Source organism: Myotis lucifugus, unplaced genomic scaffold (assembly GCF_000147115.1).
Source record: "Myotis lucifugus unplaced genomic scaffold, Myoluc2.0 scaffold_731, whole genome shotgun sequence".
Lineage (NCBI taxonomy): Eukaryota > Metazoa > Chordata > Mammalia > Chiroptera > Vespertilionidae > Myotis > Myotis lucifugus.
In genome coordinates this window covers 77,092-99,506 of record NW_005871779.1, presented here as the reverse complement: position 1 = coordinate 99,506, position 22,415 = coordinate 77,092, and the positions used below count along the sequence as shown (strand labels likewise).

Below are 22,415 nucleotides of genomic sequence, written 5' to 3'. Positions count from 1 at the left end.
CCAGTTTTGTGCCGGGACACTTTTTGGGGGGACGAGGGTGTCAAGGGGATGCCTCTAGCAATGGGGGGACCTGCCTCACGGTAGCCATCACCCAGCTCCGCTGTCACAGGAAGGGGGGGGGGGCCGCAGAGGAAGCCGCTGCCCCGAGGGGAGGCCGAGCCCTTTCCTGTTGGAGCCGGTGGAGCCCGGAGGACCCGCGCCCCGAGGCCGCCTGGCAGGGAGGACAGCGGGGCCCACGCCCAGGACCTTCCTCTTCCGGCTGCTCAGCGCTTGGCAAATTCCAGGGCGTGAGTGAAAACGTCCACAGCGCAGATGGGTGAAGCCGGAGGGAGTGCTCGATAACTGTAATCGATCCTTTAAAAAGCCTTTGCTCCCCTCCAGCTCACGCACGTTTCATGCTCCGATACGAGGGCGAACGCTGCAGCCCGAGGGGGCGATGAAGGGGCTTAGAGACGAGGCACGAGCTGTGAATAAGCGTTGAGGTGATGGCTGGGCGGGCCCTGCGATGGGGGAGCCTCGGGGTACCCGCCTGGGCCCTGGGTCCCACCGTCCGGTAGGGGAAGCCGGGGGCACCGGGACCTGTCCCGGCTCCGCAAACACGGGCTCCCCGCGCGCCTGCGCACCCAGCCCGGTGAGTCCCTGTTGGAAAGGACGAGGGCCGGCAGCGCTGGCTGCAGTCGTGCGCTTGTGAGTCAGTTACCTTCTCATTCCCCAAGCTCACAGAACCCCCACCAAACACCTCTGCTGAAGGCCTAGGCTTTTACTCCTAAGTGGCAGTTACTCATGAATAAACTTACTTGGCCATAAATGGGACCTTAGATTTAACTTCAAGCATCCACCTGGTTTTAGTCTAGGCCAAATACAGAGATCTGACATAACTTATTTTCTTCTATTCCAATGGCTCAAGCTCTTAGCATCAGCAAGCACTGAGTAGGCTTGCAACCCCGAGTGGAGGCATGGCTGGCGAAGTAGGAAGGAATAACAGCCATCCCAGAGGACAGCCATCCTTGGTTGGACCCAGTGAACTGGAAGCAGCATCCAAAGTAAATCAATCCCCCAGATGACACACTCCACCCGTCAGTGCAGCCACAGGAGAGAGAGTGAATTCAATCCAAATGGTTATTTATTCTAAAACTGGAAGCTACTGTGCCTACATATTCGCCAGAATGTTGTAATGAGAACAGGGGAGGAAAAAGTTACAGATGTAAACAATGACACAGTTACATTTTTTAAAAAATGGTAAAACCCTTTTTTACTGGCCACTTCCAAGAATGCTTTACAGGTTGTGCAAAAACATTTACAGGCTCCATGTGATGTTTGTTTTTCTCACAAGCTTTTCCATCTACAACTACAACAGAGGTCTGATAAAACACTAAACAAATCTAAGGAAAACAAGGCTAGGGATCCCTTCTGTTAATCCACATTTGCCCCCTTAACATTGTTGTTGTTTTTTTTATAATAAAAAGACAGAAACAAAACCCAGACATCTAGTGTTGCTGTGAGTGATCTCGGATTAAACCAACAAGGACGTGGCAGTTTCACTTTCCACCCACCTAGAAAAACAGCTTTTTTTTTTTTTAAAGGTGACTTTCTAGTGTCAAAATTTAACAGCAAGTACCTCCCCTAATCCTCCCTCCCAAGAAACCCAAAGGGGCAGAGTTTATCCCCCTGGCCCTGAGGGCCTAGCACCCACAAACCATGTCATAGATTACAAAAGGATGCTACTTGCTGGAGGACTAGATATTTCGAAGGGGGTGGCAGTTTCTGCCTCAGATTTAATTTTCTATTATAACATGATCTTGCCCTAAGAGAATTTCTTTGGGCTCCAGTTTTTACCTCCTTGCCCTGATACTATGAGCAAAGCTTCTCAAAAACTCCCTTAATAATAAAAAGTTAGTGGGTACAGAAAAGTTCATGCAGTCACTTCACCCACTGCCACACACAAATCCATTCGACGGCACCACAAAAGCAGTGTCCAGAGGACACCATGAGCAAGCAGTTACTTCCTATCAGCCCCCCATTCCAACCTGGGGGTCAGAGGTATTTGTGGGACAGAAGGGTGTATCACAGACGGGCAACTAGAGGGCCAGAACGAGAGCCTGCAGACCTAGAGAAGGGCTGCATGGTGGTCACAGTGGGAGAGGGAGAGAGATCAAATCTCGGCACAAAGTTTTAAACAGAGAACTGCTCAGGTGAGGAAATGGAAGTGAAGCTTTTTCTAGTGACAACCCAGGGTCTTTCCTCACCAGGAAGCGCTGCAACACGTGGTATTGGCTGAAGAAGCTCTTGGCGGACTCCATGCTGAGCTGCTGAGCGGGAAGATGAATTAAAACTGAAGCTACATATTGAAAGAGCATTCCCATATCCTTGAACCCGGGCACCTGAAGCTGTTAAGAATTGGGAGGGTGTTGGTAAAGTTGCAAAGACCATCCCAACTGAAGTCTCCTGGCTAGAGGCCTCTCTGGGGACACGCAAGCAAAGCACCCCAGAAGGAATCCTGTTTCAAGAAGCCAGGAAGGGGCGCTCCCTTTCATGCACACATGACACACACATTCACACTCTCCCCAAGTTACAGCAGCCCCACTGAGCTGCCTCCCCCCGCCCCCCCCACCCGCCCCTTTCTATTCACTTTCTACCTGTGTATCAAAAAGACCAGCGGGCTCGTGCCCTCCGTACTGTATAAAATAGTTGCTATTCTCAGCACCTGGGCCTGCTAGCCCACACCACAGGATTCACTATATACACATCCTGCTGCCATGAGAAGAATCCTGCTTCATTTCTGTGTGAGCGGAAACCCTGAGAAACGTTCCTTCTCTTGCACTGTAAGAGGACAGATACTCTAACAGAGATGATTTCAGAGACTTCATGCCTATCTCAACCTTGGAAGACAGAGGACAGACTGACGATCACCATCTTCAGGCTGAGGCCTGCAACCCCATTCTCCCCCAAGACTTGATGGGAACTCATTAATGGGTACGTAGAGGGTGCAAGCTATTCTGCTCTGCGAACAAGCACAGTCCCCCTGCCTCCTCAGCCTGGGAATCCTATATAATAGAACCATCTAATTGGTAGTCTCCAGGCCTCAGCCAAACAGCATAGGCACAGGAAAGTGGAGACAATGCCACTCTGGCCTCCCAGCCCACCAGACCAGATATCCCAAGAGGGAAAGGTTGGTAAAGAAAATACAAACGGTTAGTTGGTGCAAGTGATTGATAAGAGCCAATCGTTTATTTCACTGCCCCAGTCACAAGCTCTCCCTCTGTCCCACTCCTGCCTGCTACGGAGAGTGCCCTCACACGCTTGCTTGCTCACCCTCCACTCCACCTCCTCACTCTCCCTCACATGGCTGCGCTCCTGCTGCCTTACAGTGTTAAAGGGTGACATTTTCAGTCCTTTTCCTGTCCAACTGCAGGGTATAGGACAGGCAGCCCTAAGTGCTGCTTTCTGAGCAAATGTTTTTTGATTACAAATATCTAACTAGGTTTGAAATGTTTTATAGAATAAGACAATATTCTTTTCAACAAACTTTAAAAAAAATGTACAGTTTTGTTGTTTGTTTCCACCTCCCCCCTCCCCCACCCTTGCTTGCGCACCCTCCCTCCCACCACCCCTCCCCGGCAGCTCAGCCCCACCCCGACAGCCCCTGTTTTCCTTGGTTGTGTTTTTGGGGATGGCTGGCACCCCCAGAGATTCAGCTTCATGGCTGACAGGTGACAAGGGCAGAGGCTTCACCGATACCCTTGGTAACCGTAGTAGTTCCTGTAGTATCGGTCTCTGTCCTGGGGGTGGTGGTAGTAGTAATTCTGCCACTAGAAGAGAGGGGAACCCCGTCACCTGAGGCCACAGCTGGCTGAGGACCGAGAGGCATGACACTCAGCCCCTGGTCCTGCCCCCCCTTCACCCTCTCTATCCCCAGAAGATACTTACATCCCGATTGTACTGTCTGTAATAGTCTCTGTATCTGTTGTACTCATAATCTCGACTATAGAAGCGATCATAATCTCCCCGGTATCGATCGTAGAAATTACGATAACCCTGAGAAAGGAGAAAGAGGAGTGAAGATTTATGGGTTTCCAGTATCACGATCCACTGCTATCCCCCATCTTAAATGAAACACATCTCAGCTTGATTTTGTAACAGACTTAATCTTCCCAAGATAAATCCTTCCAGAGGAACACATTAAATGGGCACAAGCTAAGCCCTGAGAAAACAGCCCAAACCACTCTGCTCCCCCAAGCCAATAGGAGTGCTAGCACGGCCCAGAGGAGGAGCAGAAGGAGAGCTGCACTCACCCCTCTGTTTCCAGACTGCCCCCAGTACTGCTGCCCGTAGGCCCGGTTGTCGTAGCCTCGGCGCTGCCCGCCCACTGGAAGAGAAATGGGAGAGCGCGCTCAGACAGCTGGCGTGGGGTCCTGGCTCCATGGCTGAGTGGAAATCAAAAAGTTGGAGCCCAAGGCAATTCTGGGAGAATAGGAGGCCTGCTTCTGTCAGGCTCACACAATGTTAATTAAAGCACTAGCCAGGATCTTTTAGAAAGTCTGAGGGGGAAAGGCAGAGGAATAGCGACACAAGAAAACCAAGCCACCTTGCTTTTGAAGCTCCCCAATTTCTGCAAGATATTTAAGATGACAAAAAAATACTTGGCAGAATAAGAAACATCAGTAAATACTGCCATTCACAGAACCACTGACTTTCAATCCTGGAAGGGATCTCAGAGGTCATATAACCCCGACCCATCACCTTATACAGACGGAACAAAGTCTCAGTGACAAACTCCTCCAGGGTAGGCACTGTTGGTATTCCCAGTGCCTAGCATGTAACAGGCATGCAAACGTTTTGTTGACTTACTTGCAAACACACACACACACACACACACACATTTTTAAAGGGCAGTGAATGCACAGTGGAAAGTTAACTGACAAGCTAGACATTCAAGATGGATATTAATTCCACTAGTAGCCTAAATTACTTTGTAACCCCCCAAATTACTGCATAGTGCATTCACTTCTGGTCTGTATGGTGGGGCTGACCCACTGGATAGAGCATTAAGAAAACAAAGTGAGAATCCAACTTCACTGCACAAATCCTTTAGATAAGCTGCAACAGTGAAGTGGGAAACCTACACATATAAGTGAAAAATAGACAAATGAGAAGGCTCAAGCATTGCTTTTCACAGAAGCAAATATTCGTGTTGAAAAATAACTCCCTTTTACTGAAGGATTATGGAAAAAGCACAAGAAGCTGGGGTTAAAGCACACAGGAAGAAATAAGCTCCATAAAGAAGTCACTTCCTTATTCCTGGTGAGTGACTTGACTTGGTTTCCTTATGGATCCTGCTCAGCACAAAGCACAGACTGGGGCCAGGGGCTGGCTGGCCCCGAGACTCACCATAGCCTTGGCCTTGGCCTCGGCTTCGGTTCTGCCGGTTGCGCTTGTTTCGATTGTTCCGGCGGTTTGTCCGTTTCTCAGAGGGGGGCAGCAGCTTCCTGGCCTCCTCCTTGTACTTAGTGACAAGAGGCTGAGCTTCTTCCTTCTCCAGCTCCCCATATGTCACCTCATCCATGTAGTCGCATTTTTCAGGCAAAGAGAAGTTGGCTGTAAGAGTAAGAGAGAAGCTTGTGGGCCTGAAAAGTGCAGATGGGTAAGAGCTCATTATAAAAACTATTACAGAAGAACAGAGTTCCTAAGCTCCTCTACTAATGCACAAAAAAAAGTGCTGGTACTTTATCTATCATAGGTTTTCCCTAAATTGTAACAGCCACAAGCAAAGGGCTACTGTAAGTGGTAGATGTACAAGTTCTCAAGTGATCCATAATAAATTAGGGAGTCCACTGGGTTAAGGTTTCTTATCAGGACAGAAGCAGGTAGCCAGAGGCGAAAAGTAACTGAGAAAGTTTTGGTGTTGGTTAGATAAGACGCTAAGAAATACAAGTTCAGAGGCTGAGTCCCAGTGGAATGCAGTTCACTGGGGGGCTCTCTTAATTCTTAGATGAATCCAGTGAAACCTCTTGAACTACATTCCTCCAACCGCCTATCAGTTAGGACTGCATAGTTCTTTTTTTCTAAACTCGGACAGTCTGGCTCTTAGATGTGCAACCGGCTCCATCCCTGGGTGTTAAAAATCACACCCTGAAGGGAACAGCAGGAAGTGAGATCAATCAGGACAGGTAATCCCGCCTCACAGGGACTTTACTATTAAGCTTTGTATTGCATTAAAGATTTCAGGCTCCTACCAGAAACCAAAATAAGCAAGCCTGATGTGTTATCAGAAATCAAGACATGATGATGAGATCATTCAATCCAACCACTATATTTTAATTTGAATCATAATACCCCCCCCCCCAGAATATAAATTTAATAAAGCAGAGCTTCCTTTCATTCACAATTGCCCTACATCTAGAATAGTGCTAGGCAAGTAGAGAGTTTAAGTACTGACTGCATGAGTAACTGACTCAATGAAGCCTCCGCCTTGAGGTCAATCACTATTGCATCTTATCCAGAATGACCAAGGAGTTAGTGCTTCTCCTTCCACTCTGCTTCTTCGTTTACCTACAAGCGCTCACATCCATTAATTTACTCTCCAGGGTGACACGTTAGGTGTGGAGAATCCCTCAGGGGCTGAGAGCCCTAGTGAGGTGTGTGCTGACCGAGGCCAGGTGCCTGACTTGTACAGTTTCCGCCCACCTTTCATCTCCAGCATGATGGACTCAGGCACATCGTCGCCCTCCACTTCCTTCCTCCACTCCAGCCTCTGCTTCCAATCCTCCTCGCTAGGGACAACCACCACCACTTTCCGAGAGAACGTCTTAAACAGCAACAGTTTCCGCCGTTGGCCAGAGTTGTACACGTTACACTAGGGACAAGAGGAATAACATGTTTTAGGAATAAAAATCATCAAATTCAACGAAAACACTTATTGAGCATCCTTTACAAATGAGGCACCAGATTAGGAGTCTTATACATACAATCTCCTTTGATTCTTTAAACTCTACATGACAGATATTATTGGGTTTTGCACATCAGGAAATCGAGACTCATTGAGGCCAAGACTTGTCCAAAGAAGGTAACAAACCTAGCAAGTGGGGGAGCCAGGAACCCAAAGGAGCTCTAACGCCCTCTCCCTGGCCTCGAGGACGTGCTTTCTAGTCTGGGCTCACAGGCTCTCTGGTAGAGCACAAACAGAACACCCACCATCTCTGAGTTCAAGAGATGTTACAACTACAACATACAACCTTTTGGTCATAATTAAGTAAACTGATTCTGTTCCTTAACTCAGTATCTTTCTACAAATGCACCCCACTTTAACTCTGAGCAATTGTATCAGATTAAATGGATGCCAAAATTTTCATCTTTGGATTTTCTGTAAAGTGAGGTTGCTTCTGAATGTCTGAAAAATACCTGATCAAGAATGAAGTTCCTCTTTGTCCGGGAAGCAATCTGGACCAGTTTGCTAAGGCACTGGGAGGCTTGCTGAACTAAAAGGTCTCGGCTTTTGGGGTCCATTTCTGGCTCCTCAAGCCCCTTCATCTGATGAGTTTGAGAGGAAAGGAAGAGAAACGCAAGAAGTTATACAGCAAGTTAAAGCCTGAGCCATAGGTAACTGTTACTTCTTTAATGCCACCAACGCTGTCACATCAGTTCATTCCTATTCCTCAGTGCCATGAATGTTGTCCACTTTATGCAGGAGTCACTTCTAGTCTTAATCTGAATATATTCCAGATTTTATCATCTTTCAGAAATATGACAACACAGCAAAGAAGAAGAAAAAAAGCCCTCCCTGTAACATGTACTGAGATGAATTCATTTCTCTATTTGTGTTGTCAGACACTTGACAGACTCACTCCGCTGGGAAAGGTTACAGGAATATCCTGATGCCCCCAAAGCAATTACCCAGTTGACTCATCTCCCCCAGCAACTCACCCTCATTTGATTGAGGACAGTCTCAGCTCCCAGGACATTGTATCTTTTCTCAGGGTTTTCTTTTGAGTATTTCAGTGCCCACTGAGTCTTTCCAGATCCAGGCAGTCCCACCATCAGAATCACCTGCAAACAAACAAAACCAGGAATGCCATAAAAAATAAGCAAGGGTCATGTTTAAAAGCCCACTTTAATAATACCCTCCCTTGCCCCAGTTCAGTAGAACTTTGAGAAGAAAAGCTGCCACCACCACCCCCACCCCCTCACTCTACAGCAGGAGCACCAAGCCTTTTGCACACTGTGCTGCATACCTCACACTCCTCCATGGTCTTAGGTGGGACTGCAGTGCGCACACGCTCCTCAACAGGCACAGCATGGATGAACACAAACTCTTCTGGCGGTGGGAAGAAGGGCTCCTCCTTCTGACCAAAATTCAATTCTACAACACAATTTTTGCAGAGGACATGGGGTAGGAGCGCCCGGTCTGCCAGGGATTCCTTGTTGATCCGGAATGCCACACCAAGGTCTTCTCCATTCTTAGAAAAGGAAAGTTCTACTTCTTCAGTCTCAAAATTCTACAATGACAAAAGACAAGAGCACTTGTGGGCTTATAGGGTTTGAGGTTGCTTGAATCTTACAATTTAATCTTTAAGCAATGCTTCAAATACATAAAATACAGCAACTAATGGGAAGGGAACTGAATTCCCAATGCCCTCTACCCTCTTCCTGCTGTGCATCCACAACTTTCAGGAGCACTTACAGCAAAGCAGCCAATGACATCATTCTCCCCAAAAGTCTGGCCAAATTCCTCAAATTGCCCATTCTCTGCCTTGAGTCCTCGTCCATCAAAACCGTAAGAGAATTCATCCTCACCTAGAATAGTGAACAAATTAGTTACCTACACCCAAACTTCCCATGAGTAAGCAATATGGTAGCAAAGATTAATGATGAAGTTAAAGTAACGTTACCAAGCTGTGGATGGGAAAAATCAACAGACCATCCGACTCGAAGGAGAGAAACCTCTGTGCAGCCTTCTTTCATTGGGAGATTCTGGGTTACCTAGCCAGGTCAGAAAAAAACCTCTCAGATACTCTGGCCAACTCAGAAGCAAAGTTTCTTAAAAAACAAGATATTTATTTCTTTAATCCTCACCCGAAGATATGTTTTTATTGAGTTTAGAGAGAGGAAGGGAGAGAGAGAGAAACATCAATCAGTCACCTCCCATATGTACTCTGACCAGGAGTCAACCTAGGTATGTGCCCTGACTAGAAATCAAACCTACAACCCTTGTGTACAGGATGACACTCCAACCAACTGAGCAATAAGGCCAGAGCAAGACAAGATTTTTATACAAACTAAAATGACAACTCTCACAACTTAGCATCAGAATAATAACTGCCAATGAACTTAAACCAAAGCCCTGGGAAGAAACAATTTCTTGATTACTGGAGCTAAGGCTATCATTGAAGTGTGTGGTACCTTTTTCTGCACTAATGAAATACTGGTGGGCAGGAGTCCAGTACACATAGTAGTTTAATCAATAATTTAATAAATGAACGGTCTTAATGAGCTGTACATACTACCTTGGCCTCAAAGCAGACTTTCCCCTTTGTCACTCCATAAGTACTCCTTGCCCCAGACCACAGGGTAGGGAACTTCTCTGAGAAAAGTGGCTGCCCTCCATAGCCGTCTTTGCTCACTTGAAAATGGAGATCAGAGGTATCTGTTAAGAAAGAAGCAATCCATTAATACTTATGTGCCACCAATAGCACACAAGTATACTCAGTTGTCAAGAATGGATACAAAATCTCTCATGTGCTAAATCTCTTAAAATTTGCAGGCCATGAAATTTTAATCTCCAAAATCACTTCTGATTGGTTAAAACCCCAACCTGTCTGCCTTATACATACACGTGTCCAGGTTCACAAGAGTTTGATCTTCCTCCTCCTCTTTTGCCTCTTCTTCAGGGGGTGGTGGAGACTTTGAGCTACACAAGTAAGAGAAAAGCAGATACAATGTAACCAAAGCCCTCGCTTAGAGAGGTGTCTGCAGGACATTGTCTGTTTTAAACTACAGCGAATATAAATTCCAGCAGACAGCTTCTTTCAGTAAACGAGAAAAGGGCAACAGGAGCTTTCAGAGTAGATTCGATCTAAAACTTATGCCTATAAAACCTATTCCATTTTTAATCCACCCCTTTCCAGACTCTCCAATCAACACCAGGTACACCAAGATCAGCGCAGACACTCCCTCCAAGGGAAGGGACTGTTTCCCTCACCGGCTGTGGTAAGCCTCCTCTCGGAATTCATAGTAAGCTCGGCCATGTTCATCCTTCTCATCCCGCTGTCTCTTTACCCCCCGCCGCTCACCATCTGAGCCTGCTGGTTTTGACTTTTCACTATCTTGGTCATCTCCTACAAAAAGGAGGGAAAGAAAATCAGCAGTTTTCATATTGGAGTGTAGAATAAGCTCAGAACCAACAGATACTAAAGGGGGATCTGAGTATCTGTCTCATCAGAATAGCCAAGTTAATCCCACTGCATCCACAGAACGTTTTATTTCCAAAGATCATCTTCCTACATTGGCTGAAATTGTATTTGTTTTTAAAGTATACTATGGGCTAATTACAGTCAAGCCGTAGACAAAAATTGGACAATTTTTGCATTCTAAATTTATCTGCTTAAATCAGGTCAAACTTGCAGCTTTCCCTAACAATATGACATTAAAAAAAACTTCATTGGTTAATTTAATTTTGATTCTTGATGGTCAGATTTGGATTTAAGCTAGACACAAACTATATTTTCCAACACTTTCCCACAGCTTCATGATATAGAAGCCTCAATTTAGAAAAACAAGGAGTTTGCCTTTCCAGCTTTAAAATGCACAGCCATCCACGGATTTATTTATACAGCAAGTGGATACAGGTGCATGACACAGAGCTGTATTTTTATCACGGATTTTTACTGAAAGTTGTGAGAGCAAAACCATTCATTCACAAGAGGCACATCTTTTAATTCTGCACCATTACTGCACATAATTTAGGGGCAGGAAGGCGCTATCAGATATTTAGCAACATTCTTTACTAGAGGGAAAAAACAACTCAGGAGTTTTTCCTTAAGCCTCTGTAGTTTTCAATACAAAGGTTTTTAAATAATTATTTAAGGCAGTCCTTTATTCTTTAACCTTTTTTATTTTATTTTTCCCCATCGCCATTTATGCCCTCTTCACCTCCCGCCACCTCTTCCTCAACCTTTTTTATCAGCTATTTGGGGTACACATTATGTCAAAGCTTATGTAATGGGATTGTTGTTCCAGGACGTAGGCAAACAATCTTCAAGTTGCACGTGATTGTTGCAGAATGGGTTCCAATTAATACCACGATACTAAGTAGCAGCCCAAACAATGTATTAAGGCAGGAACTAAGGCGGCAACCCGATTCACAGTAAGACTTAGAAGCGGCTCTAGTTGTCCTCCTCACTCTGACAGTTACGGATCAGCTAAACCATCCAATTACTTCAAAGGAAGGCAGGTGACTAACTCCCGGGGGCAACTTTCCACATGCTCTTCCCCAAGGTTACTTGATGGATCCACCACCACCTCAATCCTTTCAATTCAGTTCATCAGGGGCCTGAAATGTAAAAGGCTAAGTGTGCACCCAATTTACAGATATGCCCGCCCATCCACTCAGTGGGAAGATCACATTTTCATCATAATACCGGCCAGGGAAAAGCCCCCGCCAGTTAACTGGCTTATCATTCTCAATGCACTGGACAAGACTTCTCTTCGCTAGTTAACTATTAAACTCGACGCCGTCACCCCACTGGCTGTGCCCTGCTGCTGCCTGCGCAGGAGCAAGGGTAGATCGCCAGATTCTGCGTGGCTCAAGCTATCCCACTGTGCGTCTGTCTGATGGATCGAACGCGGACGGATTTAGTTACCGCTTCATATTTTTATGGCGAAAAAGCCAGCAGCCAGCCCAAAGGCCAAAGCCCCCAACAGTCGGTCGGTCTGGCTGTCCGTGGGGCTGCCCACGCCTCCGTGCATTCTCGGGTTAGGACACGGTAACCGGCGCCGTGGGGGCTGCTCCACAGGTAGCTCGCGAGCCGTTCGCATGCAACACCGCTCACGTCCATCCACCACCACCAACCCACCCAGTTAGGCAGGAACCTCCCTCCTGCGGAGCGGGGCCACCCGAGGCGGCCAGACCCCCCAGAAAGGTGCGGAGAGAATAAAAGCCACCTCCCCTGGGGAATCCCACCCAACGGCGAAGGGAACCTTGCACTTCAGGCAAGTGAGAACAAGGGATCGGACCCCGGGGTGCAAGGCTGGGCGCCTGGGACGAGGGCGCACCCGGCAGGTTGGAGCCGCGCTCCGCTGCCAGCACCTCACCCTGTTCCTCTGCGGCCTTGTCACCCGGCGCCTCGGATCCCGGCGTCTCGTCCCCGCTGCGCTCCTCCGGCTCCTCTTCTTCCCCTTTGCCGGTGCCCTGCTCTTCGCCACCATTAACGCCACCTGACTCGGCCGCGGCCTCCTCAGCCGGCTTCTCGGAAGCATCGGGCTCGGGCTCGGCCTCGAGCTCAGGCTCAGGCTCGGCCTCGGCCTCGGCCGCGGCCTCCACGGCTGCCTCCTCCGGGGGCTCCGGCGGCGGCTGCGAGGCCTGGTCCGAGGCCTGGGCAGGAGGTGGCTCTTCGTCCTCGTCCTCAAGCAGCGCCTCCTCGTCCTCCTCCTCCTCTTCGTCCTCCTCTTCGTCCCCGCCCGGGCCGCCGCCCGACGCGGCCACAGGCCGAGGCTCCGCCTTGCAGGCCCCGCCGGGCACGGCCCCGCCACCACCGGCCTCGTCCTCGAGCATCTCGGCGTCCAGCGCCTCCTGCAGCCGCTGCGCCAGATCCACCTTGAGGCCGCGCGAGTCCAGGCCCCGCCGCTGCAGCTCCGACCGCAGCTCGGTCACTTTCAGCCGCTTCACCTCCATTGCCGCCGCCGCCTCCTCCGCCTCCCGCTGCCTCCTCCCCTGCGAACCGACGACCGAGCACGACCGCGCAGGCGCCGCCGCCGCCCGCCTCCGCTTCACGCGCCAGCACTGAGCCCGCGCGAGCGAGCGCACGCACGGACGCACGCAGGCGGCGAGGGCCGCGCGCAGCCTCTGCGACGGTTCTCCTTTCGGCTCCCCTCCCCTTCGCAGCCCCGGGAGCCCGAAACAACGGAGCGGGGAACTATTTCCCGGCCTGCAGCCTCTTCCCTCTGTTACCAGCCGCGGCGGGCGCGCGCCGAGGACGACGGACTTCCCTCCCTTGGCCTCCCGCCCCCTCTCACGTACTGGCCAATCGCCGCCGGCGTTCCACTGCGCAGCCGCACGGGAGCCGGAGACGGGAGAGACTGGCTGCCGCTCAAGTGCCTCGTAGCATGGAGGCGTGTGCGCGCCCTTCTTTCCGTACTTCCAGCGGGGAATCGCGCAGCCGCCCGGACCTCCCTCCCCTGCCGCACGCCCCTCCCACCCCGCCACCACCTTCGCTCAGTCTGACTTCCAGTCGCGCTTTCGTCTTGGGGCTTGCTCACCGGGCGCTTTTCCTGTCTAAGCAGGCAGCAGCTTCTTCGCAGTTAAAAATAAAAGCCAGAAGGGAAGTTGTTGCAACGTGAAAGCCTCCTAGTAATCGTCTTTCTGACTAGTAAACCAAAGGGCTCTCCAAAACCAAGAAATATAGTAGCCTCTTGCTCCGCCCCAACCCTCAATTTCTACCTAGCAACAGATGACCGAACCTCGCCTTGTAGCTAGGCTATTGGCCAACTTGAATCTTCTTCTGCAATTTTGATTGGTCATCCGTGATAGTCCGAATGTTTCCAATTGGCGAAGCCGCCACGGGCTCCCCCACCCCCCCGTTCGTCCGCAGAGGAAGCTGGGAAGGCGGGGTCGTTTCTGCGGGATTACTTTTCTGGGGCCGCTCCTGATTGGGCGGCGTGGTGCGATGCGCGCGACCCTTTAGACAACAAACTGTCAAGGGACCGGACCCTGTCCTCTGGGTGCTCCCACCCGTAGTCGGAAACCCAGGGACAGACTTCCGGGCTGTAGGGCCCTTGCAGAGGGCAAGGGGTGGCCGCGGGGCTCGGACCACATTCGCCTGGGTTTCCCAGCTCCGGGCACCGACATCAACGAATGCCCCTTGAATATACGTGCGAATAAAGAGCCGGGACGGAGGCAAGTCCTTTAAACTTCTCTGAGCAGTTGTCCCCGCCTACTTTCTTCCACTTCCAGGTCAGGGAGGTGTGTCGCCAAGAAAGGAGGAAGCAAATTCCGCCGGCGTTCGCACGCCCGCCACAGTTCCTAGCGAGCCCTTTGCGTTTTCGGGGTCTCCTGACTCCGGAGCAAGCACTTACTCCCTGGCTTTACTGTTCCCACACCCTCTCACTGACTCGTTTCCTGCTCTACTAGAGGTCGGGAATACCTCAGAGGAGACGGGGGGCTGTAGCAGAAACCAGCAGAGCTCGTCCCTGGAGAAGGGCAGTTCCCTGCCTTCACTCGGCTCCCAAAGCAGTCATTTTGCTCCCACCCGCAGAGCTTCAGTTGCCCTCTCGCTCCCCAGTTCCGCAAGACCACTGGGCGGCGGAGTCATGGACAAGCGCCTGCAGGAGGCTCAGCTGTACAAGGAGGAAGGGAACCAGCGCTACCGGGAGGGGAAGTACCGAGATGCTGTGAGTCGGTACCATCGCGCTCTGCTTCAGCTGCGGGGTCTGGATCCCAGTCTGCCCTCCCCGATTCCCGATCTGGGACCCGAGGGCCCGGCTCTCACACCTGTTCAGGAAAGCATGCTGCACACCACCCAGACAGACTGCTACAACAATCTGGCTGGTAAGAACAGGGCCGAAGGGGGGGGGGGGTAGGGGAACCAGGCAGGTACCCCCAAATCTGTGAACATTGAGAAAACACACTGACGGGCTTTCCTGCTGTCATCTAGTTATTCTGCCAAGAATTGAAATATCTGTCCCCTGGCCGGGTAGCTCGGTTGGTTAGGGCGTGGTCCTGATAAGCCAAGGTGGCAGGTTCATACCAGGACAGGGCACCTACAAGAAGTAACCAGTAGCCGAAACCGGCTTGGCTCAGTGGATAGAGCGTCGGCCTGCGGACTGAAAGGTCCCAGGTTCGATTCCGGTCAAGGGCATGTACCTGGGTTGCGGGCACATCCCCAGTGGGGGGCGTGCAGGAGGCGGCTGATCTGAAAGGTCCCAGGTTCGATTCCGGTCAAGGGCATGTACCTGGGTTGCGGGCACATCCCCAGTGGGGGGCGTGCAGGAGGCGGCTGATCGATGTTTCTAGCCCTCTATATCTCTCCCTTCCTCTCTGTAAAAAATCAATAAAATATATTTTTTTAAAAAATAAAGTAATTATTAAAAAAAAAGAAGTAACCAATATAACCAATAATGCATAAATAAGTGGACAACAAATCCATCCCCCCACCCCCCCTCTCCCTTGCTTTCTAAAATATGTAAATAAAAGTTTAAAATCCTTTATCAAATATATACATATATACTTTCCCCCCCCCCAATTTATAGGGCTCTATTTGAGGTTCTGTAGACTAGTAGTTCTCAAACATCACCTGGAGGGTTAAACACAACTCCTGAGTCCCACCCCCAGAGATTCGGATTTAATGGGTCCCAGGTGGTGCATACTATTCGTTTGCATGTTCTAACCGAGTCTCTGGTGATGCAGATAGATTTAGGAAATTCTGCACGCAATGGAGAACATACCGAGTTTACACTGAAGGGAAGGCATTTTAAAAACAACAACACATGTTTCTATTGATTTCTGAGAGAGGAAGGGAGAGGGAGAGAGAGAGGTAAACATCAATGATGAGAATTATACATTCGTTGCCTCCTGCAGGTCTCCTCTGGGGACCGAGTGGGAAACCCAGGCATGTGCCCTGACCAGGAATCGAACAGTAACCTGGTGCATGAGTCCACGCTCAACCACTGAGCCATGCCGGCTGGGCGGAGGGAGACTTTTCAGGTCTGTTCTATGGAAGGCAAATTAACCATGGAGCTAATTAAATTATTCTAATGTATATTAAAATATTCTAACAGTCCAAGTTGAGGCCATAGAAATTATTGGGAGTAGTTTTTACACTTTGTAATGGTTGTTTAAAAGTGATTTATTTTTACTATAATACTCATCAGCTATGATTTAGTGATAATCTAGCTTTTTTTTACAGTGCCTGTTCAGTGCTACTCTTGGGAACAAAACTAGGAATTAAGGTAGTTAATGTTTCAGTTCAACAATTATTATTGGGTGCCGAGGCCTCCTGCTCTCATTGAACATGTATTCAAGTAAGGGAGATGGACAATTAACAAAAAAGTAACATAATTTTTAGAAAATGGTAAGTGCTGTGGAAAATAAATAAAGCAGAAAATGGGGATAGTGGGTGCCACAGGCATGCAAGCGTTCACTTTTAAAGAGGGGGGGGTCCACTGAGGTGACATTTACGAAATGCCCTGGGCAGACACTGTTTGAGCCCTTTACACATATGAACCTAGTTAAGAGTCACATGCCCTTTGAGGTAAATTTAAGGAAACAAACAGCTAGTAAGTGGTAGAGCTAAAATTAAACCTAGGCAATTCCTTTTTTTAAAAAAATATCTTATTGATTTCAGAGAGGAAGGGAGAGGGTGAGAGAGATAGAAACATTAATGATGAGAGGTAATCATCAATTGGATGCCTCTTGCACACACACCCCCCACCCCGCACTGGGCATCAAGCCCACAACCCGGGCATGCGCCCTTGACCAGTATTGAACCTGGGACCCTTCAATCCGCGGGCCGATGCTCCATCCACCAAGCCAAGCCGCCAGGGCTCTTTTTTCTTTTTTTAAATATATATTTTTATTAATTTCACAGAGGAAGAGAGAGGGAGAGAGCGAGAAACATCAATGATGAGCCCTTCCAGGTTTGGCTCAGTGGATAGAGTCTGCAGATTAAAGGGTTCCCAGGTTCCATTCTGGCCAAGGGCACATGCCCGGGTTGCAGGTTCAACCCTCCCCAGTAGGGGGCGTGCAGGAGACAGCTAATCAATGATTCTCATCACAGGTGTTTCTATCTCTCTCTCTCTCTGAAATCAATGAAAAATAAAAAATTATGAGACTCATTGATCGGCTGCCTCCTGCACGCCCCCTACTAGGGATCGAGTATGACCATTTGGTGGGGGTGTTGGAGAATGAATGCAAACATCAGCCCTTTAATGTTCTCATCAGCCCTGATTCTTGGTTCTCAGCACTGTGATGTAATACGATGTTTAATTCCCACAATTCTTTGAGGTAAATTTAAGGAATTTAATAGGGAAACATTTATGAAATAGAGAAACATTTCAATTTTTTACAAAATGTTTTTATTTATTTATTTATTTTGTTGTTAATCCTTATCCAAGGATATTTTTCCATTGATTTTTTTAGAAAGACTGGAAGTGAGGGGGAGAGACAGAGAGCCAGCCCTTGAGATTCAAACCCGGGACCTTTCAGTCCAGGGGCTGAGACTCCTCTCAACTGAGCCAAACCGGGGAGGGCTGTTTTTATTGGTTTTTTAGAGAGAGAGGAAGGGAAAGGGAGAGAAGATATAAACATCGATCAGCTGCCTCCTGCACACCCCCTCCTGGGGATTAAGCCTGAAACCCGGACCTCGGTGCATGGGACAACGCACAATCCACTGAGCACACCGGCCGGGCAAAATTTCCCTTTTTAATTAGAAGGCAGAAGACTGACCTGATCAGTTGCCTCCTAAACAGACTTGTATTTTGAGGTGCCATCAAATCATCCAAGGGACGAGTAAAGTAATACCACTGAGAGAGATGAGGATTTTGGAGTGAGAGTCCTTGGTACCAGTTCCACCTAGACGCTGTGGCATCTTGGACCAGTTCCTTAGCCTCTCTGAGCCTTGATTTCTTCATCCATTGAACTGAGGGAGTAACACATACCGATTTCATAGATTGGGTGAGAAGATTAGACAAGCACATAGCAGTGCTTGCTATCACCTCAGACAAGAGTTGTGGTGAAATGGAGACTCAAGACAGAGAGCTGTGGGTGGAAGAGACACAAAGAAGTTTAAATACATTTTAAAGTATAGTTTTATCCGTTGTATAGCTGGGCCTAACTCAACATTAGGTACAAAGTAGGCATTGGGTAGATGTTGAAGTAGATTGAAGATGTGTAAAGCTTGATTCACGGCTGCATCCCCTGCCTAGAGGAAGGTCTGGCACGTGGCAGACACTTACATTTATTTGTTGGGTAAGTGAATGTTGTGATTCTATGTTTGGTGCTGCCTTGAGTTGGCCAGTGGAATTTAGTATAACAAGGCCCTTCTCCCTCTTCTCTCTTCTTCCATTTGGCCGCATTAGCCTGTCTCCTTCAGATGGAGCCAGTCAACTATGAAAGAGTGAAAGAATACAGCCAGAAAGTCCTGGAACGACAGCCTGATAATGCCAAGGCCTTGTATCGGGCCGGAGTAGCCTTTTTCCACCTGCAGGACTATGACCAAGCGCGGCACTACCTCCTGGCTGCTGTCAACAAGCAGCCAAAAGGTGAGGGGGAAGGGGACGGAGTGGGGAGAACAAGAAAATTGTCCTGTTAAGGGGGTAGCTGTGGAAGGGTTTTTTTTTATTTGTTTGTTTTTAATATGTTTTTATTGATTTCAGAGAGGAAGGGAGAGGGAGAGATAGAAACATCAATGATGAGAGAGAATCATTGATCAGTTGCCTCCTGCACGCCCTCCACTGGGGATTGAGCCCTTAACCCGGGCATGTGCCCTTGACTGCAATCGAGCCTGGGACCCTTCAGTCCGTAGGCTGACGCTCCATCCACTGAGCCAAACTGGCTAGGGCTTGTTTTATTTTACTTTTTCAAATTTTTGAATAGGTAATAATGTATTCACATGGTTCAAAATTCAAAAACTATAAAAGTATACAATGAACAGGCCGCCTACGCTTACATTCTTGTCTCCACAGAAAAGCAATATTGTATGTATATCCTCCAGAAATCTCTATGCTTAAATGGGCACACACATATCATCCCTCCTCCTCCCCCCAGTAGAAGAGATTTTAAGGCATTGTTTTCTGCCCTGGCCAGTTTTTCTCAGTGGTTAGTGTTGGCCCTCAGACCAAAGGGTGGCAGGTTTGATTCCTGGTCAAGGTCACATACCTAAGTTGCAGGTTTGATCCCTGGCCACTGTGAATTAATAAAGATATAAAACATACGCCACTTGTTCATGTTTCTTACTTTAAAGTATACAGATTAACTGCCACCCAGGTCTAATATCTTTAGCGGCTCTGCTATGACAGTAACTTTTTCTTCAACCTCCCTGTCATTATAAAATTAGCAACCAGCCCAGATGTGTACAAGATTTTTTAAAAAAAATCCAAAGTGATACTAATGAGATTTACTACTACATGGAATAGTAATGATATTTTCAGATCTTAGAATGATGTTTAAAAATGGAAGCATGTTAACAAATCTCCTCCTACCCTAAGGTGAGATTATGGTGTGTCTCTAATTGCCTTCTTCGCCCTCTTGTAAGATGCCAATGTCCGGCGGTACCTCCAGCTAACACAGTTGGAACTCAGTAGCTACCATCAGAAAGAGAAGCAGCTCTACGTGGGCATGTTCGGTTAACAGAGAAGAACGACGCTTCTCCACTTGAACTTCGGGGAAAGTCTCACCCAGTGAACCCGAGCCTCGCAGGAGACACGAGCCCCACACCTCTGACCCAGGTGTCTTTCTGTCTTGTTTCTAGTCCTGCACAGACTCTGAACTACTTACACAGTCTGCCTTTGTTTTTTGTCTGTCCATCTATATATTTGTATAGCTTTTAATACGTGTTATTCTTGGGGACATTTGCCCTGAGAATTACAACCAGAATATATTCATCACCTGTGTGTGGAATTAATCATAGATTCTAATGATGGATGTTGTCAGATGTATTCATACACAGAGGAGAAGTTTAGCAGAGGATGAAGGAAGGATTGGCAGAAAGGAGTTTCTTCCTTGTTTTCTCAGATGCCCAAAGCCAAAGTTAGGCCAGAAACTGGGCGGTATATTTCTTTTGTGAAACTAGACAATTACAAAAATTGGGCCCACATGTCTTAAAATGAAAGGTTTCAGTGCTCGCTTCGGCAGCACATATACTAAAATTGGAACGATACAGAGATTAGCATGGCCCCTGCGCATGGATGACACGCAAATTCGTGAAGCGTTCCATATTTAAAAAAAAAAATGAAAGGTTTCAAATTAAATTAATTCCTTATTTTTAATATTCCACATATATTCGGATTCTTCCCCTACAAAAGTATCTGGTTCCTATTGTTTGGGTAATTTCTAGTCGTTGCTATTGTTTGTATTCAGATCATTAGAGTAGACTTATTTAATTTTTCATTAAACTCTTCTATTTTAAGATCTCTGGAGTCAAGCATTTAAGTATTTATTTAATAATCCTTCCACCCTCATGCTATAAAACACCCAAGTAAACAGTTTAGTTTTTAATAAGTGCATTGCTACAGTATGCTTGTTTCTCTGAAACTTAGGAAAGACAGATTACTAAGTCTAGAAACAGTACCATGAACGAGCAGGGTAAAAGCATAAATCTGTTCTCTACCTGTCACCTTGTATTTTGCCAGAGCGCAGTTCCCCTACAGAGGAGGGAAACCATGAGGAAGGGTTCTCCTTCCTTAGTTAGTGCCTTTTAAGTACTGTTTTCTTTTTTAATAATTTTTTTTTTAAAATATATTTTATTGATTTTTTACAGAGAGGAAGGGAGAAAGATAGTTAGAAACATTGATGAGAGAGAAGCATCGATTAGCTGCCTTCTGCACACCTTCTACCGGGGATGTGCCCACAACCAAGGTACATGCCCTTGACCAGAATAACCGGTTTCGGCTTAAGTACTCTTTTCAAATGAGCCAAACCGGTTTCGGCTTAAGTACTGTTTTCAAAACCTTCTGGAAGCTGTGCGGGCACCAGCGCAGACTGCAGAGCTGATGCAGCCATGGCTCAGTAGGAGGCTCCATCAACCTTCCACTCACTTGTTGTGAATAATGTCCACAGTGGAGTTCTTTCTACAGAGTAGAGGAGACCGAATGGCACTGCCTCTGCTTTTGTGAGTGGAGCGGATAATAAGCCTGTGTCATTAGCCATCACATAGCCACCGACTGCAGAAACAAACACCTTAGTCTGCCAGACGTACCTAAGTTCTCTCCCTTTATCAGTCACTCCCCATCTCCCAATAAAATAGCTCCTCTTCGTGTCTCCCTGTTCCCTTCAATATTGCAACCATCAGCTTACAACACAAACTTCTACGAAATAATCTTAATGAATCCAAGGATAGAACCAACAAAAGTAGGATATTTTATTCCTTTTCCAAGCCTCTTACATTTCTAAATCTAGATTGTTGACAAAATTTTGTCATGGTTGCATATTTTGTTTGCTTGGGCTGTTTTTGCTTTCTGATTTTGTTTGTGGTTTGTTTTTTCAAGACAATGTTCCTGTGAGCTGTCTTCTGTATCAATGAGGTAAAAATAAAACTGATATTTAAAAATGAATTTTAGAAAGTGATTGTACTCACCTTTTCATTAACGCTGCTAAGAGCCAAAGCAGTCCGGCTCCTATTTCAGTCTTCATTTCCAAAGCCAGCGCCTAGTGGAGATGTTAATAGGAAAGGGACACAGGCAGGCAGTCTGACTGGGGCTGGAGGGGGGCTGGGAAGTCCACACCTGAAGGGCCCACCCAGAGGTACCACACCTCTGTCCTGAGAAGTTTGTGGAGGAGGATGCTGCTCACCTTCAATCTTTACAGGTTTCCACATGGGATTTCAGGGCTTGACGGAAGAGAAAGCATTCATGGAGGTGGTGATGGCTTATACCCTGGCACATAGGAGACGGTTTCGAATAGTGTTTTCCAAACTCATACTGCCCCCTTTACAATTTTGCCAAAACCACATACTATCTATATTACTATTTATATATGTAATTTAAATATGTATTTTTAAGGGAACCTTTGGACAGAGGGACATGTTAGATGATATTGGGATGTAAATAGCAAACTCTAAAGTGAAACCATAAGACAAGTAACTCAATTTCCTTAATAGTAAATTGCAAGGAAAAGAGAGGGGAACCTATAGAGTAAAAGTCTTAAGAGAAGTCAGCCAAATAAATGTGACTCTGCTTTGGGATTCTGATTTGAAAAAAACCACTAAAAGTTTATGAGACTGAATAGAAAAAATATGTATATATTCTCCCTGGTTCCTAAAAACCTTGGAATTTAGATTCTGATTGGAAAAAAAAAGTTTGAGACAATCAGGGACATTTGAACAAGAGTTATTGTCAGTTTTGTTGAGCATAATATATTTCGTCTTTTTTTCAAGGTTTCTTTTAGAAGTGCATATTGAAATTGCTTACTGATGCAACTGGGAAGGAACTTTAGAGCACATCATACCATTTGTTAAAAATAAATAAAACTTTTTATAATAAACAAGTATATG

The 22,415-nt window shown here is 47.3% G+C and overlaps 2 protein-coding genes and 1 non-coding gene across 5 annotated transcripts; 2 read left to right on the top strand and 1 right to left on the bottom strand.

Moving 5' to 3' along the window:
• Positions 1–3,192: 3,192 nt before the first annotated feature.
• On the bottom strand, positions 3,193–13,189 carry HNRNPUL2 (heterogeneous nuclear ribonucleoprotein U like 2). Of its 2 annotated transcripts, XM_006105877.3 has the most exons (14): positions 12,307–13,187; positions 10,196–10,331; positions 9,828–9,904; positions 9,501–9,640; positions 8,886–8,976; positions 8,678–8,790; positions 8,229–8,492; positions 7,921–8,043; positions 7,399–7,527; positions 6,685–6,853; positions 5,389–5,595; positions 4,293–4,366; positions 3,928–4,035; positions 3,193–3,809 (listed from the first exon to the last, which is right to left on the bottom strand). In XM_006105877.3, the coding sequence occupies exons 1-14, from the start codon at positions 12,884–12,886 to the stop codon at positions 3,729–3,731; spliced, it is 2,292 nt and encodes a 763-aa protein (XP_006105939.1). In that variant the 5' UTR covers positions 12,887–13,187; the 3' UTR covers positions 3,193–3,728. The 2 variants fall into 2 exon arrangements, 1 of the variants encoding a protein (XP_006105939.1); XR_002826988.1 differs by lacking the exon at positions 4,293–4,366 and having other exon boundaries at positions 3,672–3,809; positions 12,307–13,189.
• Positions 13,190–13,683: 494 nt separating this feature from the next.
• Positions 13,684–19,812, top strand: TTC9C (tetratricopeptide repeat domain 9C). 2 transcript variants are annotated; one of them, XM_014447954.2, is made up of 4 exons: positions 13,684–14,107; positions 14,493–14,758; positions 18,286–18,468; positions 19,461–19,812. In XM_014447954.2, exons 2-4 carry the CDS (start codon positions 14,521–14,523, stop codon positions 19,553–19,555), a joined length of 516 nt encoding a protein of 171 aa, XP_014303440.1. In that variant the 5' UTR covers positions 13,684–14,107; positions 14,493–14,520; the 3' UTR covers positions 19,556–19,812. The 2 variants fall into 2 exon arrangements, with proteins under 2 accessions (XP_014303440.1, XP_006105938.1); XM_006105876.3 differs by lacking the exon at positions 13,684–14,107 and having other exon boundaries at positions 14,125–14,758.
• A 231-nt stretch (positions 19,813–20,043) lies between these two features.
• On the top strand, positions 20,044–20,147 carry LOC111823909. Its single transcript, XR_002827002.1, has one exon. It is a non-coding gene; the product is annotated as a U6 spliceosomal RNA (small nuclear RNA).
• The last annotated feature ends 2,268 nt before the right edge of the window (positions 20,148–22,415 follow it).